Source organism: Chiloscyllium plagiosum, chromosome 2 (genome assembly GCF_004010195.1).
Source record: "Chiloscyllium plagiosum isolate BGI_BamShark_2017 chromosome 2, ASM401019v2, whole genome shotgun sequence".
NCBI classification, from domain to species: Eukaryota; Metazoa; Chordata; class Chondrichthyes; order Orectolobiformes; family Hemiscylliidae; genus Chiloscyllium; species Chiloscyllium plagiosum.
The window spans coordinates 45,756,518-45,774,362 of NC_057711.1; the positions used below are offsets into that span (position 1 = coordinate 45,756,518).

At 39.3% G+C, this 17,845-nt stretch overlaps 1 protein-coding gene across 11 annotated transcripts in view; it reads right to left on the bottom strand.

The window, feature by feature from the left end:
* mef2cb (myocyte enhancer factor 2cb) overlaps positions 1-17,845 on the bottom strand; it is a 239,047-nt gene that overhangs the window by 37,386 nt on the left and 183,816 nt on the right. For all 11 annotated transcript variants that reach the window (XM_043708960.1, XM_043708885.1, XM_043708890.1 and 8 more), the window contains 2 exons: positions 10,780-10,966; positions 2,269-2,319 (listed from right to left, as the gene is read on the bottom strand). In XM_043708960.1, coding sequence (XP_043564895.1) covers positions 2,269-2,319; positions 10,780-10,966 — 238 coding nt within the window. The remainder of the gene's footprint in view (positions 1-2,268; positions 2,320-10,779; positions 10,967-17,845) is intronic.

Genomic DNA, 17,845 nt, shown 5'->3' on the forward strand with positions numbered 1-17,845 from the left:
AATGAAACAAAGATTAAAAATGCTTTTGCACATATGCAATAGAATTTCTGATGACATACATCAAAACATGCCATCTTCTTCCATCAAAATAAGTGAACCACATTAGAAACGAATGGCAATTGCCAGCTCTGGGACAGTGCTTCATTCAATGGTTTCTGTTCGCAATATGTTTGAGATTAGTAAATTAGCAGAACTGAGTTCAAATCTTCAGCCCATTTTTTAAAAAGTTCAATTGTGGGATGGGGGCATCATTGGCTGGCCAATATTTATTGCCCATCCCTAGTTGCCCTTGAGGAAGTGGTGATGAGCTGCCTTCTTGAACTGCTGGAGTCAATGCTCAGTAATTGGATCCACCATGCTCTCAGGGAAGGAATTGAGGATATTGACCAGTGGCAGTGAAGAAACAGTGAAATATTTTCAAGTTAGGATGGTGAGTGGCTTGGAGGGAACTTGCAGGTGAAGATGTTCCTGTTTACCTTCTGCCCCTGGCCTTCTAGATACAAGTTGTTGTGGGTTTGGAATTTGTTGACTAAGGACCAGTGCATCTTGTACACAGTACACACTGTTACTACTGAGCATTGGTGATGGAGGAATGAATGCTTATGGGTTTAGTGCTTTATCCCGGATGGGTGTTCTTGAGCATTGTTGTAACTTTATTCACCAGGTAAGTGGGAAATATTCCACCATGCTTTTGAATTATGTCTTGTAGATTGTGGACAGGGTTTGGGGAGTCAGGTGGTGAGTAACTCGCTGCAGTATTCTGAGCCTCCAACCTGCTTTTATAACCAGTGTGTTTATGTGGTGAGTCCAGTTGAGTTTCCATTCAATGGTAACTCCCCAGGATGTCGATAGAGAGGTAATACCATTGAATGCAAAGGGGTAGTTGTTAGATTATCTCTTATCGGTGATCATCATAGCCTGGCATTTGTGTCGCATGTAAGTTACTTGCCACTTGTCAGTCCAACCCTGGATATTGTCCAGAAAATGTTGAACTGCTTCAGTAGTCATGAGGAGTCATGAATGGTGCTGAACATTGCACAATCATCGGTGAACATCACCACTTCTGACCTTCTGGTAGAGGGAAGATCATTGATGAAGCAGCTGGTGGTGGTTGGGCTTCGGACACGACCCTGAGAAATGCCTGCAGAAACTGTCCTGGAGCTGAGATGACTGACCTCCAACAACCACAACCATCTCCCTATGTGCCAAGTATGATTTCAACCAACGGACAGAGTTTGACCCTGCTACATTTCGATTCAAGTTTTGCTCGGGCTGCTTGATGCCACACTCACTCAAATGCAGCCTTGATGTTAAAGGCTGTCGCTGTCATCTTATCTCTAGTATTCAGCTCTTTTCTCCACATTTGAACTCAGGTTATATTGAGTCTGGAGTAAATGGTCCTGGTGGAACCCAAACTGGGCATCAGTGAGCAGATTACTTCTGAGGACTTGCTCGTTGTTAGCTCTGTTGATGTCACCTTCCATCACTCTAGGATTTGTCCTCCTTTATGTGTACAGGACATACCTGGGCAACTTTCTACATTACTGGGTAGATGCTCGTGCAATAATTGTACTAGATCAGCCTGGCTAGGGAAGCAGCAAGCTCTGGAGCTCAAGTCTTCAGTACTATTGCCAGAATGTTGTCAGGGCCCATATCCTTTATAGCATTCAATGGCTCCAACCATTTCTTCATTTCCCATGGAGTGAATTGAATTGGCTAAAGACTGGTGTCTGTGATTCTGGGGACTGCAGGAGGCCGAGATAGATCATCTGCTCGGCACTTCTGGCTGAAGATTGCTGGAAATGCTTCAACCTTGTCTTTTGCATTGATGTGTTGGGCATTGGGGATGGGTTATTTGTGGAGATTCCTCTTCCAATGAGTTGTTTAATGGTCCACCACCACTGCATGTGGCAGGACTACAGAGCTGAGATCTGATCTGTTTGATTGTAGGATTGCTTAGCTATGATTTGCTGCTTAAGCTGTGGTGTTTTTTTTATTGCTTCTTTGCAGTGCTGTGCATTTGGATTTTTAAAAAAATTAATTCACAGGTTGAGGGTATCGCTGGCTAGGAGCATTTATTGTCCGTCCCTAACTGCCCAGAGCGCAAGGCTTTGTTGTACCATACTACCGTGCTGCAAATGTCTTGGTATTCTGAAGCATAAAGTCAAATTCTAATTACATGCATTTCCCTGAAAACAGAATTGCTAAAAATAAAACTGTCAAAACTTCAGATGAATTAAGTGCTAAGATAATTAAACAGTGTTGTACCTGCACTGGTGCCTGCACCAGTTGTTGCGAGGTCCCCACCCAACAGGCCACCTAAAATTGAAAACATACGTTTTGATTAGGAACAATGACAGGAAAAAAAAACACAGCAGACCTAGGGTGAATACTATTAATAGAGAAACTTAATAATATAAAGCCAGAGTTAAAATGGTATGTCTCCAACAGGCTGATGATATAAGTCTGATGTATGAATAAAGAGATTTAGCATGTTTTCCACTTTTGAATGCTAGTTTGCTTCTCATTTTCAACTTACACTAGCTAGCATCAATACAAAAACACAGCCAAATAGAAAAGTCGCTCCCCATCAGTACACTAACTCTCCTTCTGTAAATCCTCTGTTATGCTTCCTTATAGTGATACCAGAAATCTGGATCCCTCGTGGTCCAAGGCTAAAGCTTCAGAGGTACTTGATGACTAGCTCCCAGACATGCAGTGGTTAGGCCCACCAACATGTAGGCATGCCCTGGCATACATGAACCAAACACCTCGCTATGGGTGGATAAATTGATTCTCTTGTGGATACCTTAGGAGAGTGCCCTGGAGAGAACACACTGATTTCAGTGCAGAGCATTAATACAGCAGGGGAGATTCCAGTGGCAAGTGACAGGCCCAACTCCAATTCCAACTCCAACAACAGAGCAGTGGATGGAATATATGCATCTTTGATAGTGACAGAGACCACTGTGTCAATTCCCATCCATCTCAAGTCAGGCAGACCCTGGTTAATAAAAAGCTGACCTGCCATGGTCCATCTTCTCAATAACTGCTTGGTGCTTCAACCAGTGAACAGAATTCAAAACACCAGGCAAACAAATGAAAAGAATGAAAACACCAATTTTTCAAATTGAAAGCTGCAGTGTCAGGACGTACATACACTGATAGGACTGATAATAACTTGTAGCTGATTGAAACCATATATGGGACACTATGGAACATGACAGGCTGAATACTAACATAGATTCCCTACAAGAGACCAGACTTGCCAAGAACTGATCACTGACAGATGAATATTATGCATACATCCAGCAAGGGGAAGAATTCAGAGGAAAAGCTTGAGCAAGGGGTAGGATAACCTTAATGCTACAGCCTCCACAGAATTTAATTATCCACATGGTAAGCAGTGATATAAACTGGAATTTGGTTTTGCTGTACAGAAGAAATTACAGGAAAATTAGAAGAAATCTCCAGTCATAGCTTTAAAAATGACAATCAGTAGGAACTAATAATCCAATGGCCTCGCAGACAAATCTATGGCAAGATTAAACAAGGGTGAAACTATAGCCAGTCTTCAACTTTCAAAGAAGTGCAGAAGCACTTTGAGGTAAAAGCTACATTGATCTGAAACACTAATCAGATCTAGCAGTTCAATCACTGGTTGTATCATTTGCCAATCAACTGTAGAAATGCTACCAAGTAGATTTCAGCCAGAAAGTAACTGGACATCAGAGGTTCCATGAAAATGTTGAAATTCTTGGAAGGGACTGAGTATATCTTAAAAATAGCATATTTACAGGCCAGGAAAGGCAGATGAAAGCTAATAGCTCACAGCTCTGAGTGAGCGTTGCTGTATAGCAAGTGGACACCATGAGGCACAGCTACATAAGAGAAATCAAGGGCAATGTAAGTAATTTAAATGGAGGTTGCACCACTGGAAACATTGCCAAGTAGGAATTAAAGTGAAAAGGGGACAATTTGGAAGCCTAAGCAGGTAGGGTCCAATAAAAGAATGTAAGGAGACTAGTAATACTACAATAAGAGTGAGCGTTCCTTAACTGAAGTCATGGTTATGGCAGGAAAAAAATATTAAGGTCACTGAAACCAAGATTTCTTTGGAGAAGCTGTTAAAGCAAATGGGAATCTTCATTCAGTAAAGCTATGAGAAGAATGGGGATCATTTAATAGGCTGTGGAAGATGGGAATCCTTCATTTTAGATGCAACCCCTTCAGGGAAGCAGCACGGCTATACTGCACTGTTAAAAGTAGTTAAGATAAGGAAATTTGATAAGGTTGTGATACAGTAGATGTAGACGTCAACATTGATATAATGCAGGATTAAAAAGACTTTAAAGCACAGACAGTAAAGCATTGTTGACGCACTGCAGAATTATAAAACTTAAGGCAAGAAGAATAAATAATCACATTTGGAAAATGCCAGCCGAAATAAGTCTTCAGTACAGAGACAGGCCAGACAGATCACAAACTAGACGTCTTGGAGAAAACAGAATATTTTCCAAACATGACACTACATTTGCAGCTGAACAGTGAACACACTTTTGTATTGAATTGGGACTATAGCTGGTGACATTTTAAAGATGATAAATTTGATGGAAGTTCCATGAGCTTTTGGCATAAATGTTAATCTTGGAACAAACAACATTTATGAAAGGGTAAGATTTAACAGAAAGATTCAATGCCCAAGTGAAATCCATCGATAATTTCATAAATGACCTCTTCAGATTTATGGGAAATTGTGCCAATGGAGCTTTGAAATCAGAACTCAAAGGACAGAATTTTTGTCAGAATGTTGACTAAACTTTGTCAGATTTATTCCAGTCCAAGATCTGATTTCAGAAAAAAGCTTCTTAGATGGTGAGCATCACATACCTAATTGTTAACGTGCAATAAACTACATCTTGTTTAAGATAAAAGCCTCTTTTCATTAGACTAGCTAGTGGTTTTTCTCTACCAAATTAGACAGATTAAGCCCTGTATATCTCAACTGAAAATTAAGATGGTGGCAGCAACTCAGCCTTATGGTAACTTTGGGTCCAACCATTTCATTCACCATGGCGCCATCAGCGATTGTCTGAAGATTTAATTTAATTGCACCAATAGGAACAAGATTGGGAAAATGCTGACTGATTTGAGCATCACTTCTATGGAACACAGGAGGAGGAGGAGGTCATTCTGCCTGTCGAGCATGCTCCATCATTCAACTAGATCACAGCTAATCATCTAACTCAGTACCACTTTTTCATGCTAATTCCCTAATGCTTTTTGCTATTGATGTCTAGAAATCTATTGACCTCATCTTGAATATACACAATGACTGTACTTCCGTTACTCTCTAAGGCAGAGAATTCCAAAGGATTAACACCTTCGCAAAGATATTCCTTTTCTTCTCAATCATAGAGTCATAGAGATGTACAGCATGGAAACAGACCCTTTGGTCGAACTCGTCCATGCCAACCAGATATCCCAACCCAATCTTGTCTCACCCAGCCAGCAACCGGCTCATATCCCTACAAATCCTTCCTATTCATATACCCATCCAAATGCCTCTTAAATGTTGCAATTGTACCAGCCTCCACCACTTCTTCTGGCAACTCATTCTATACCCATACCACCCTGTGTGTGAAAACATTTCCCCTTAGGTCTCTTTTATATCTTTCCCCTCTCACCCAAAACCTATGTCCTCTAGGTCTGGACTCCCCGATCCTAGGGAAAAGACTTTGCCTATTTACCCTATCCATGTCCCTCATAGTTTTGTAAACCTCTATAAGGTCACCCCTCAGCCTCCAACGCTCCAGGGAAAACAGCCCCAGCCTGTTCAGTCTCTCCCTATAGCTCAAATCCTCCAAGCCTGGCAACACCCTTGTGAATCTTTTCTGAACCCGTTCAAGTTTCACAACATCTTTCCGATAGGAAGTAGACCAGAATTGCACACAATATTCCAACAGTGGCCTAACCAATGTCCTGTACAGCCGCAACATGACCTCCCAACTCCTGTACTCAATACTCTGACCAATAAAGGAAAACATATCAAACGCCTTCTTCACTATCCTATCTACCTGCGACTCCACTTTTAAGGAGCTATGAACCTGCACTCCAAGGTCTCTTTGTTCAGCAACACTCCCTCGGACCTTACCATTAAGTGTATAAGTCTTAAACAGCTCAATCCTTATTCTGATAGTGTCCCCTAGTTCTTGACCTCTCCCTCCTTAGCCAGGTGAATGATGCTTCCTGCATCTATCCTGTCTAGCCATTTAAGAATTTTGTTAAGGACCATTAAGTCAAATGGTCTGCTTTCATTAATTAGAAGAGATGTGAGTGAGAATATACGAAGGGCCACTCATAATAATGTATATCAAACTGCTAGGCAGTGCACTAATGACTACTTAGTTACAGCTTAGCCAGATATTCGTCCAGATAGGGAATGATAGGGACATGTAGGAAGGCATCAGAAGGTAACAAGTCGATGGGTAAATAAAACAAATGCAGGGAAGGTCATTGCCAACTGCAATATACGGTTCGAGAGACAAGTGGAACACTCCCTTGAATTGTACTTGAGGGAGAACACCATCAATGGGGAAGCACTAAACAGCAAAGGAAGCATGCCTGTCATGGTAAATCTGGAGATTAAACTTGTAGATTAGCAAAGTTATTGAATCACTTGTCAATAGCGAAGCTGCTGACGTTAATGTTATGCCACCTGAAGTCACCAAGCATGGGAAACTGTCATTTCTATGGAATCTGCATAGACTTCTCTGTCTCTGGATGTGCATAAAATAAAGATTTTGCCTTTGCATAAGAACAAGGGCACCAGCAGAAATTGCAGTAACGTTTATGGCATCACCTTACTGAACATTATGGGAAAAATAATTGCCCATGTTGCACTTTCCTAAAAGCAAAATATTTCATATTTAGTGCTGAGCCACCTTATTGAACAAATAGAGTCAATCTGGTGTATGTACTTCTACTTTTTTTTAATGCATTCATTCATGCAAGTGCATGTCTTACTGTTCTTACAGATGTTGTTGACTTAGAAGGTCCTGTAGAAGGAGCCTTGGTGAATTGCTGGATTGAATCATTTAGAGAATATACAAGGCTGTGCTGGTGGTGGTAGCAGTTAAACTTGAAGCTAATATAGTGGATTGGATGCCAATCTAGTTAGATGATTTGTCATAGATTTTATCAAACGTCTTAAATGTTATTGAAGCTGCACTCATCCAGGCAAGTGAAGAGTGTTCCATCATACTTCCGACTTGTGTCTCGTAGATGGAAGACAGGCATCGGTGGGGGGTCAGGTGGTTAGTTAAGAAGCATCAAGAATTCACAGCTATTGAGTTTGTATTTTGGCTACAATACTTTTAGATGGTTGGTCCATTCTGGACATTGTCATATTCAAGCTGAATACTAGAGTGTGAAATAACAGCAGCTTGACTGAAAACACCAAGTTGAGTCTACCATGCCTGCATCTGAATAAGCACTTCTCTCCATTGGGAAGACCTGAACAACATATGCTATGCAGTGTATTAGCTGAAATGTTTCTGTCTTTGCTTTCTTAAACATATCCTCAGCATCTCTTGTCAGGACATGAAGACTGATTCAGTGCCTAGTTGATGCTAATTCTAATAGAATACAATTATTATGTCAACAACATCTACGCAATTTCGGCCACAGCTGAGTGACATGACTTACAGCTTTAAAGCAAATGATGCACTGAGCAAGCACTACTTCGATATCTATAATACGCAAGGTATTGACTAGCCTAAACAAATATAAATATGTAATCACCTTTGTAGTCACATGGTCAAAATATATTTTTTTGTAATATGCATTCACAAGAACTCTGAGCAAATAGTAACTCATTTGAAATTTACAACTTTAATAAATAGAAATAGAAAGACTTTAATAACAGAACAGTGCAGTTTTTAAAGTTTCATTGTCAGGTTACAAATACAAGCTAATACTCCGGGGGGGGTTGTGTTACTGCCTTGTCTTGAGTAATGGATAGACAGACAGAAGAATGATTTCCCTCCATTGAAATCAATGAGAGCACTAGAGGGCAGCAAAACAGTTTATGTAAGACATCTGTCTCCACTGATAAAAAACAGAAGCATGTGAAGACAAATAAGCAACACAATGGTCTGCTTCTCTGAGTAAAGAGTTTTACAGTTACTCACATTTCTATTGTTTTCAAAATTAGTGCAGTATTCACTCAGCACCACTACTTCATGTGAAAAATAAAACAGATTTTTAACCTAACCCAATTAGTGGAAAAGTTATAGATTATATCAGTTGATTGTTTTACACCCTGTCTCATTTTATGTTCTATGATGATTAATATGACCCTCCTTCACATGTGTCATGATCAAGTCTTAAGTATAATAAAGCAAGTCATTTTTTTCTACTGTCAAAGCCATCAGATGAAATGGTAGATGTGAAAGATCTGAAAATAGTATTAAAATGGCTTTCCCAATGCCCTGTCTAATAACATACTACCGACATTCGACACTTCAAAAAAAATGTATTAACTAGTCATTCAGCTGATGTGTGCAAGATGGAAGATGTGCTCACACATGTAAGGACAAAAGACTGCACCACACAATATTCTATTGCATATGAAGGATTTTGGAATGTTTGTTGCAGGCAGGATTAGCAACTGTTTAAATGTTATTTATTTTATAAGCTTGCCTATCTTTATGTGATTCCAAGAACCAACAAGCTTTTAAAAACAAAGCTGAGTGTTATATAATAATTATTAAGATCCAGTTGCTTGGCAACATAAAACTTGAGTATTTCTGAAAAACAATGTGCTGTTAAAGTTTTTATTCTGCACTCATCAGGACAAAATTACAAGAATACCAAAATCCAAAAGGAACAACAATTCTTACTGCATGAGAAAAGGGTGCTGATTGGTTGGCAGGTGGATGGTGATTGGTTGAAGTGTTGCATGTAATCATTGGGATTCCTTGGGCTTGATGGCAACATCATATATAGGACTTGAACAATTTGCTCATTGTGCAAACTTGATGCTAAGATAAGGGAACACCAAAGCAATCCTGGGAACATGATCAGATTGTTGTTCATTGCAAGCTCATGTCCTGAAAAGTACCCAGTCTACCGCAAATTACTTTGGAAGAACATGGTGTTTCAAAAATTTGAGTAACAGGTGAAGCTACTACAGAAACAATACAACTGATTTTGTCCACTGTCTAACTAAAAGATAGTCTGCCTACCACACAAATTAGCAACGTGCTGTCTGAATTTTAGTGTTGTGCTGCCAGTATCCTTTCACTTGCTTGTAACATGTAGAGTACTGACTATACTCAATCAATCCATTGCTTGCAAAACTCAAATCATTGTGCTCAATAATCGATGTGAATGGATGACATTTGTTATACAATTCTGAGTCAGGCTTGAAATTACGCATCCTTGAAGCCACTTATATTCACACGTAGGACCCTATTCTTTGAAAACAGGAAAAAAAGTCTCCATGTATTGTGTCTTTTCCAATAAACAGGAGCTTTATGGACAACTATTTCCTTGTGCATTCCCCAGGACAATGCCTTGACCAGAGTCAAAGTGCCTTCTTTGAATTTAAACAAAAGTTTAACAGATAACTATTCCCTTGTGCATTCCCCATGACAAACCCTCTACTAACCAGAGTCAATTTGCCAACCATGCTATTCATTCAGTACAAATTTTTATTCTCTTTGAGATTTTGGTATTCTTATAATTGTGTTCTGATGAACGCAAGACGACACCCTGATGCAGCCTGTCTATTTTCTCAGTGATATTCATTACTTGATAATCTCAATTCTTTTTTACAGTGAAGAAAGGAAATGGTGAATTGGGCTGGTCTAGATCATTCATTTTGATCTCCATGCTTTTCTACAAGAAACCTGGAGTCTGCTAAACTTTAAAAGATTTTCATGTTTATATTTATTCACCTCTCTTTTTCACTTTGCCGTTAGCTGTAAACGAATACTTCCAGAGTTGGCATTTATGTCCTTTGTTTCTTGATTTTGTTATGTTTCCAATTATCTCCTGCTGGTAACATTGCCATTTAACTTACAGATCATTCAATTTTTTTTCTCACCTTTCCTTTTTCATTTCTGTAGTTTAGTTACTTTTAAAATTTGTTTAGGAGAAAGTGAGGACAGCAGATGCTGAAGATCAAAGTTAAAAGTGTAGTGCTGGAAAAGCACAGCAGGTCAGGCAGCATCTGAGAAGGAGAGTCGATGTTTCAGACATAACCCCTTCATCAGGAATGGGCTTATGCCTGAAACGTTGACTCTCTAGCTCCTCGGATGCTGCCTGACCTACTGTGCTTTTCCAGCACTACATCTTTGACTTTAAAATTTGTCTATTTGCCTGAAATATTTTCTATTTTAAATGATGAGTGTGAGCCTAAAATGCATGATTGTTTCTCAATGTTTCCAGTAATTTTAATTTACCATCATGATTTTTCTCCCCTTCACTCTTTTTAACTTTGAGAAAGATGTTCTGTATCATTTGCCTCAGCCTTTCACCTAGGGTTTTCAGTAAAAGAAATACACCTAAGCGTGCTATTAATTGGCCAATAAACACAACCACCAATGTCTTAGAACATTGTCTCTGCTGGTCTTTCCCATCACTTACAAAACGTGGGGCACTCTTTTTAAGAAGAAATATAAACTATATGAACACATTTTGAAGCTTCTAAGAAACATAATTCTGACTGCATTTATGCAAAATTTACTCAATACGAAAGACAGTGAATTTTACCTCCGTTTCCTGCACTTGGTGGCCGTTGTGTTACTCCAGGAGACATACTGTTCCTCTGCAGAGAAGGATGCCCCAGTGGCATTAAGTTGTGATTGCCCAGTGAGTTTCCTGGGCTACTGTATACCAGGCTGTTTTGGTTGGACACTGGGATAGAAACTGGCATCTCAAAGTTAGGTGGTGGAACAGCCTACGGAATAGGAAAGAGCAGAAAAAAGACCAAAATAGGGGAGGAATAGTTAAGTTACAAACAAGCCTGAATTCAAATCTGATCATGCAGTAATGTTTAGGCCTCACAAAAAACTTCAATGACTTGTATTGATTAGAAAGCAATTTTATGCAATAAAAGCATTAATTAAAACATATTACATAAATGCCATAAAGTATTTCCAAAATGTTCAAAAACTTTAAACAAGCAGAACTAGTACATCAACTTTAATGAAATTAACTTCCAATAAAAAACAAATTCTACATTAGTTAACATTCCAATTTATATTATGAAGGTAATATATTTAAAAATATCAATGATTTCAAAGGGAGCTGGAGGAGCTCCTGAGAAAAACAAAATTATAGAAGCAAATCAGGAGGTCATCTTTTGGAACTTATTTGCTTTCCATTGCAGTTTGGTGAGATTTTCATTCTAAATTAATTACGGATTTGTTCCCCCAGGAGACTGCTAATTTCCACTGGCCAGGGGAAAGAGGTGCTAGTGTACATCAGGATGATTAACCAGTTGGTCTATTCATTTTACATATAGTCATGTTAAACTATTAGCCTTTTTTGGGATATAGAAATAAATGGCAGGTCACCATTTATTGGCTATCTATAATGTTGTTCAGAAGGCAGTGATGAGAAGTTCGCTGTGGTGTTGCTCCTGCTTAAGGAGAGAATTCTAAGATTTTGACTCAGAGTTGATGATGAAACAGTGATAAATTTTCAAGTCAGAAGGCGGATAACTTGAAGGGAAACCTAAATGGGGTGATTCCCATACATCTGCTGTCCTTGACTTTCAAGAAAATGGAAACCACAGATGTTCTAAAAGAAGCTTTTGCAAGTTACTGTAATTTATTATGTAAATGGTAGTCAATGTAGCTAAGCAGCACTGGTGTTGGAGTGAGGGAATATTTAAGTGGTAACAGGGATGGTTACGTGATGGATGCTGCATATATGGATTTGCAAAAGGTGTTGATAAAATGCTACATAATAAACTTGCCAGTAAAGCTCATGTCCATGGAATAAAAGGCAGCACTATGGCTCAGTAGTTAGCACTGCTGTCTTCCATCCCCAGGGACCCAGATTCGATTCCACCCTTGGGCAGCTGTCTGTGTGGAGTTTGCATATTCTCCGTGTCTGTGTGGGTTTCTGCCAGCTGCCCTGGTTTCACTCCACAGTCCAAAGATATGCACATTAGGTGGATTGGCCATGCTAAATTGCCCATTGTGTTCAGTGATATGCAGGCTAGGTGTGTTAGTCAAAGGAAATATAAGGTAGGGGGATGCCTCTTTGGAGGATCAGTGTGGACCAGTTGGGATGAATGGCCTGTTTCCACACTGTTAGGATTCTGTGCAATTCTTTGAAGATATGAAAAAAGGGTTAGTGGTAGCATGAATAAAAAGCTGGTTGAGAAATAAGAAATATAGAATTGTGGTTTGGTTTATTTTTGGATTGGATGAAGATTTATAATTGACAGGGGCTGATACTAAGACAACTGCCTTTTTTATATTCATGGATGGGGAGGCTGCTGGTTAGGCCAACATGTATTGCTCATCCCTAATTGCCTTGTAGAAGGTAGTGCTCAGCTTCATTCTTGAACCATTGTAGACCCTGAGGTGTAGGGGCACCCAAAGTGCTATTAGGAAGGGAGTTTCAGATATGTGACCCGGCCACAAAAGAATAGTCTTACAGTTCCACGTCAAGATGGTGTGTAGTTTGAAATGGAGCTTGTGGGTGATTGTGCTCCCATACATTTGTTGTCCCTTCTAGGTTGCAGAGGTCACGGGTTTGGATGATTCTGTTGAAAGAGACATCGTGAATTGTCATAGTGCATCTTGTAGATGGAATACACTATGTTTCAGTAGAGAAGGAAGTGGATGTTGAAGGTAGGAAGTTAGTGCTTTGGGCACCAACCAAGCAGACAACAATGTCCTGAAATGTTGAGCTTCTAGTCTGCTGTTGGAACTACACTATGCAAACAAATACAGATTATTCTATAACAAAAGCAAAATACTGCAGCTGCTGGAATTCTGAAACAAATCGAGAATACTGGAGAAATGCAGCAAATCTGGCAGCATCTGTGGCAAGAGAAACAGAATTAATGTTTCGAATCCAATAAGACTCCAGAACTGGAGATCATTCCATCCTGACTTGCGCTTTATAGATTGTGGGCGTGGACTGGGAAGACAGGAGGTGAGTTACTAGCTGCAGAATTCCTAGTACTGATCTGCTGTTGTAGCCACAGTACTTATAGAGTCGATCCAATTTCTGCTCAGGAATTCTCAGGTTGCCAATAGTTTGGATACAGTGATAGTAGTGCCATTGAATATCAAGAGATGATGATTAGATTCTCTCCTGGAGACAGTCACTACGTGCTTCAGTATCTGAGGAATCTTGAATGGTACTGAATTTCATAGAATCATCAGCTAACATTCCTCCTTCAGATATGAGGATGGAGGGAAAGTCGTTGCTGAAGCAACTGAAGGCAGTTGGTTCAAGGGCACTATCCTGAGGAACTCCTGCAGATTTTTCCTAAGGCTGAGATGATTGCTCTCCAACAATCACAGCCATCACTTCTGCTAGGTATGACTCCAACCAGCAGACAGTTTTCCCCCAGCTTTCTACTGACTCCAGTTTTGCGAGGCATCTTGATGTCACGCTTGGTCAAACAGTGTTTTGAAGTTAAGGGCTATTATTCTCACTTTTCCTTACCTCTGGAATTCAACTTTTCTGTCCTATTTGCAGCAAGCTGTAATGAGGTCAGGAGCTGACAGGGTCTAGTGGATCCCAAATGGAGCATCGTGAATCAGGTTATTCCTTTGCAAGTGCCACTTGAAAGCACTGTTAATTGTCTCTTCAATCACTTTGCTGATGTTAGAGAATAGATCAGCAGGTCAGTAATTGGCCAGGTTATATTTGTCCTACTTTTTGTGGACAGTTCATGCCTGGGTAATTTTCTGCACTTTTAAGTGTTACAGTAGCACTTGAACAACTTGGCAGAGGTGCGGTTATTTCTGGAGCACAGATTCAGTACTATTGCTGGAATAGTACTGAACCCATAGTCTTTGCAATTTCCAGCACCCTCAGCCATTTCTTCATAACTCATGGAATGGCTCTTCAAAGTAGTTGAAGACTGGCATTTCTAATGTTGGGGGTCTCAGGAGGAGGCCAAAATTGATCATCTATGGCTGAAGATAGATGCAAATACTTCAGCCTTGTCTTTTCAACTGATGTGCTGCCTCCATCACTGAGGATCTTTGGCTTAGCAGAGTGAGAGATATGTCGTAAGTTCACAGATTCTGGAAGAGAGCAATTCTGCTACAATGAATGACCCACAGGATCTCATGGATTCAATTTTGAGTTGCTAGATCTGTTCTGAATCAATCACATTTAGCAAGATGGAGTTGCAATACAACATGGAAGACTTCCTCAGTGTTAGAACGTGACTTTGTCTCCACAAGGAATGTATGGGAATATTCTCACACATATTGCCACGGTTAGAGGAATGTGCACCACAGGAATGCAACATGGTCAGAGGTGGGATCTTTCTGATGAGAATTTAAACCAAGGCCATATCTACTCTCTTAGGTAGACATAAAAATTTCATTGCATTATTCTGAAGTAAGAAAAGGGAATTATTCTTCAAAACTTTGGCAATATTTTCCCTCAATCAACAAAATTAAAAAAAATATACTGCTGTTTGTGAGAGTTTACTGTGTGTAAATTGTCTTGTCAAATTTCCTACGTTACAATAGTGATTACATTATGGAAGCAATTGATTAGCAGTAAAGTGCTTTTGGGTGTTTTGTAAATCCAAACCCTCTCTTTCCAGGAATTTTAAATTCCAATTATCCAAGTAATACTTCTTCTTCTAAGAGCAAAGGAACTATTTATTATTTCATCCTATATATCGTACAATTGAGTGGCAGGGTCTGTCATTGGTTCTGCTGTCTTCTCTGTGTCACACTTTAGTGTGAGAGAACAGCAAGAATTAATTTGCCCAGTCAAATCTCAAAGCAATATGCTCTATAATTTATTCCTGCCACTTACCTTACATTGTTGGCATTTTACCTTCAGGTTGCAAGGTAAATGAGGTGTCATTACAGCTTCTGGCAGAGCAGAGAATTCACTTAGTGATTGCTTCCAGCTCAGCCAAAAGCAGCATATCCATAGTTCAAAAGTACAATATTTGCTGAACCATAAGATGCAAAACATTGCCTAAAATTGCCATCTGGTTTATGGTCAGAAAGATGGCACAGATCATTAGCACGAGTCTTGGAGTTACACAGTAATATTGATGCCATTGGTTTGTTGTGGGTATTTTGTAAAATCTGGTACGAACTCAACAGTTACAAAACTGAAAAGTTACCTTATACCATAGAATTCAAACTGAGCGGTAAGGCATACTAAAGAGCAGGGACAGATTGAAAGATATTTTGGTTCTTCTCCAACTGAAGAAATGACACAGAAATAGAAGAGACAACAGAAAGAATTTGGAAGGACCAAGGACACTTTTCATGGGCATGATGTAAAACTGCCACAGCTGGAACAAAAGGTGAACATTTGATAGAAAATGACATAAGTATTTGAATCTCTGTATCTACAAAATAATTGTGTGCAAAACAAGGAGAGTATTGATAAGAAGGACAATACTGATTTTGAATGCTATCGGCTGAGCCAGTACACTACTGCCTGGATAGCACAAAATATGTGAACAAAACAAAGAAATGGCATTTGAAATTCACAAGTCCATGATTAATCAAGGAAATAAGAACATATTTTGAACTGGACAATTCCCTTAGCTTATAATGTTCCATTACACAAAATTGTATTTAAAAAGTGTTAAAATTACACCTATAAATGTGTAGCCATAGATTTTCCCAGTGGCAAAAACTGACAGCATTAATGATCTTTAAGTGAAAAATTTAAGATTCCACATGAAACTTTTGTTCATATTCATCCTAAGGAATGGATGAATAAACAGTATTACAATTTTGGCTTGAGACAGTGTGGCTGAAGAGTCCAAGTGGCCTTCTGAAAAAAAAACCCACTGTTAATTTCATTGGTTACAGGCAATATGACTGAGGCCATGGAAAAGGTTGAAGGATTGAAGATACTGTCAATTGCGATTACAGGCCATCTTACTAGCCAACTACATTCCTTTTACATTTAGATAAATAACCATTTATAGCATTCAACTGTGAGGTCAAACTGAATGGATGCAAGTGCCAAATAACAACTTGACACCAGGGCAGTGACTGAAGAAAGTACTATTTTATAGGGGTTTCTGGGTGAAAGAAAATCATGGCAATTTGTGAAACGTGAGACACTAGTGAAGGCATTCAAGAAATGTGGGATCAGCACTGCCCTAGATCCCAGATGACAGTGAAGATAATGTACTCTTTGAAGAAACTGCTCAATCACAAAACCATTGACGATGTGTGTGACACCATTGTTGACAAAACTTTGAGTATCTACAAATTACAAAACTTCATGTTGTGTTTTTTTCTCTAAGAATAAATTTAAGAGTAAAATATTTTTATGCATGGAAATACTTTTTCCTGAATAATTCTTTTAAAACCCTGCTTTTCTTAAATTAATTGTCTGACAAATATGGTTGCTGTCAGCAGCAAATATAAACAATGACTTCATGGCTGTACAGGCCAAATGGCTTTCCCATTGTTGCCCCATATAGCATTCTTAGGTCATCAAGCTATTAAAGACAATCATGGTGCATACTGTTATTGGTGCTTCAGTATTCAATCCATGGTGCAGATGAGATAGTTCCTACATAAAGTTCTGCATTATGCTCACTTCGTTTAAGAAAAAAGGGCTAAAGATTAATTAACATCTCACAATCACTTAATCATCAATCTCTCCCTTTACCACCATTAACAACCCACTTTGTCTTTTGTTCTGGGCACTCTTAAAATCTGTTCTGTTTGCTTCTCCTCCCCCTCTGTCTGCAGTATAAAAAACCCCACAATTTTCCAATCCCTTTCCAGTTCTTTAGAAGCGTCATATTGGACTTGAAAAGGGTATGTGGTAAAGGTGGGAACAGGCCATTGAGTTGGATGATCAACCATGATCATAATCGATGGCAAAGCAGGCTTCAAAGCTCTGCTCTTTTTTTCCTGTGTTTCTATTAAACGTTGCCTCGGTTTTTCTCTTCATAGCAACTGCCAGACTTGCTGCATATCTCTGTTTTTGTACCTCATGCTGCTCAATCACTCAACCAGTTGTGACCAGGTCACATCTCTAGCATTCACATAGTGTACCTTCATGTGATATCAGCCTCTGGCAGCCTTCACATATCTCCAGCTATTCAGTTATGATGGGCACTACGATTACTGGAATACAGTTACCCAAACAATATACAACACTATCAGTAAACCTCCTTACTTGGTTTAGTCAAACAATGTGACTCATAACAGAAAGCAACAGTAGAAAACTGCTGGGGTCAGGTGGACCTACATCAATTGAGTACAATAGAGGCATATAATGTGTGTGGGTCTGAAAGAGTTAATATTTGATGGTGTGCAGTTAACACCACACACAGTAATGACAGTGCATGGATCAGGTTGGCGTAAAAGAGCGAGCTTGGGGGAGACAGGCCTAGGGCTAGCGTGATCTCAACAGTCTTTTTAGTAATTTAGGTATTATTCATATCTCTGTAAATAGTTGCAGTAATCCAACAAAAGTCATTGCGTTTACTCAACAAGATTCTTCTCGTTATTCTAGAATGCTGGATATCCAAATCTATGACAGATTACATTGATGTTGAAGGAACCAATGGACAATGTAACGAACAGCGATTTGGTGGGCAAGAGGATCAACAACAGTGGGGTCTGTCACA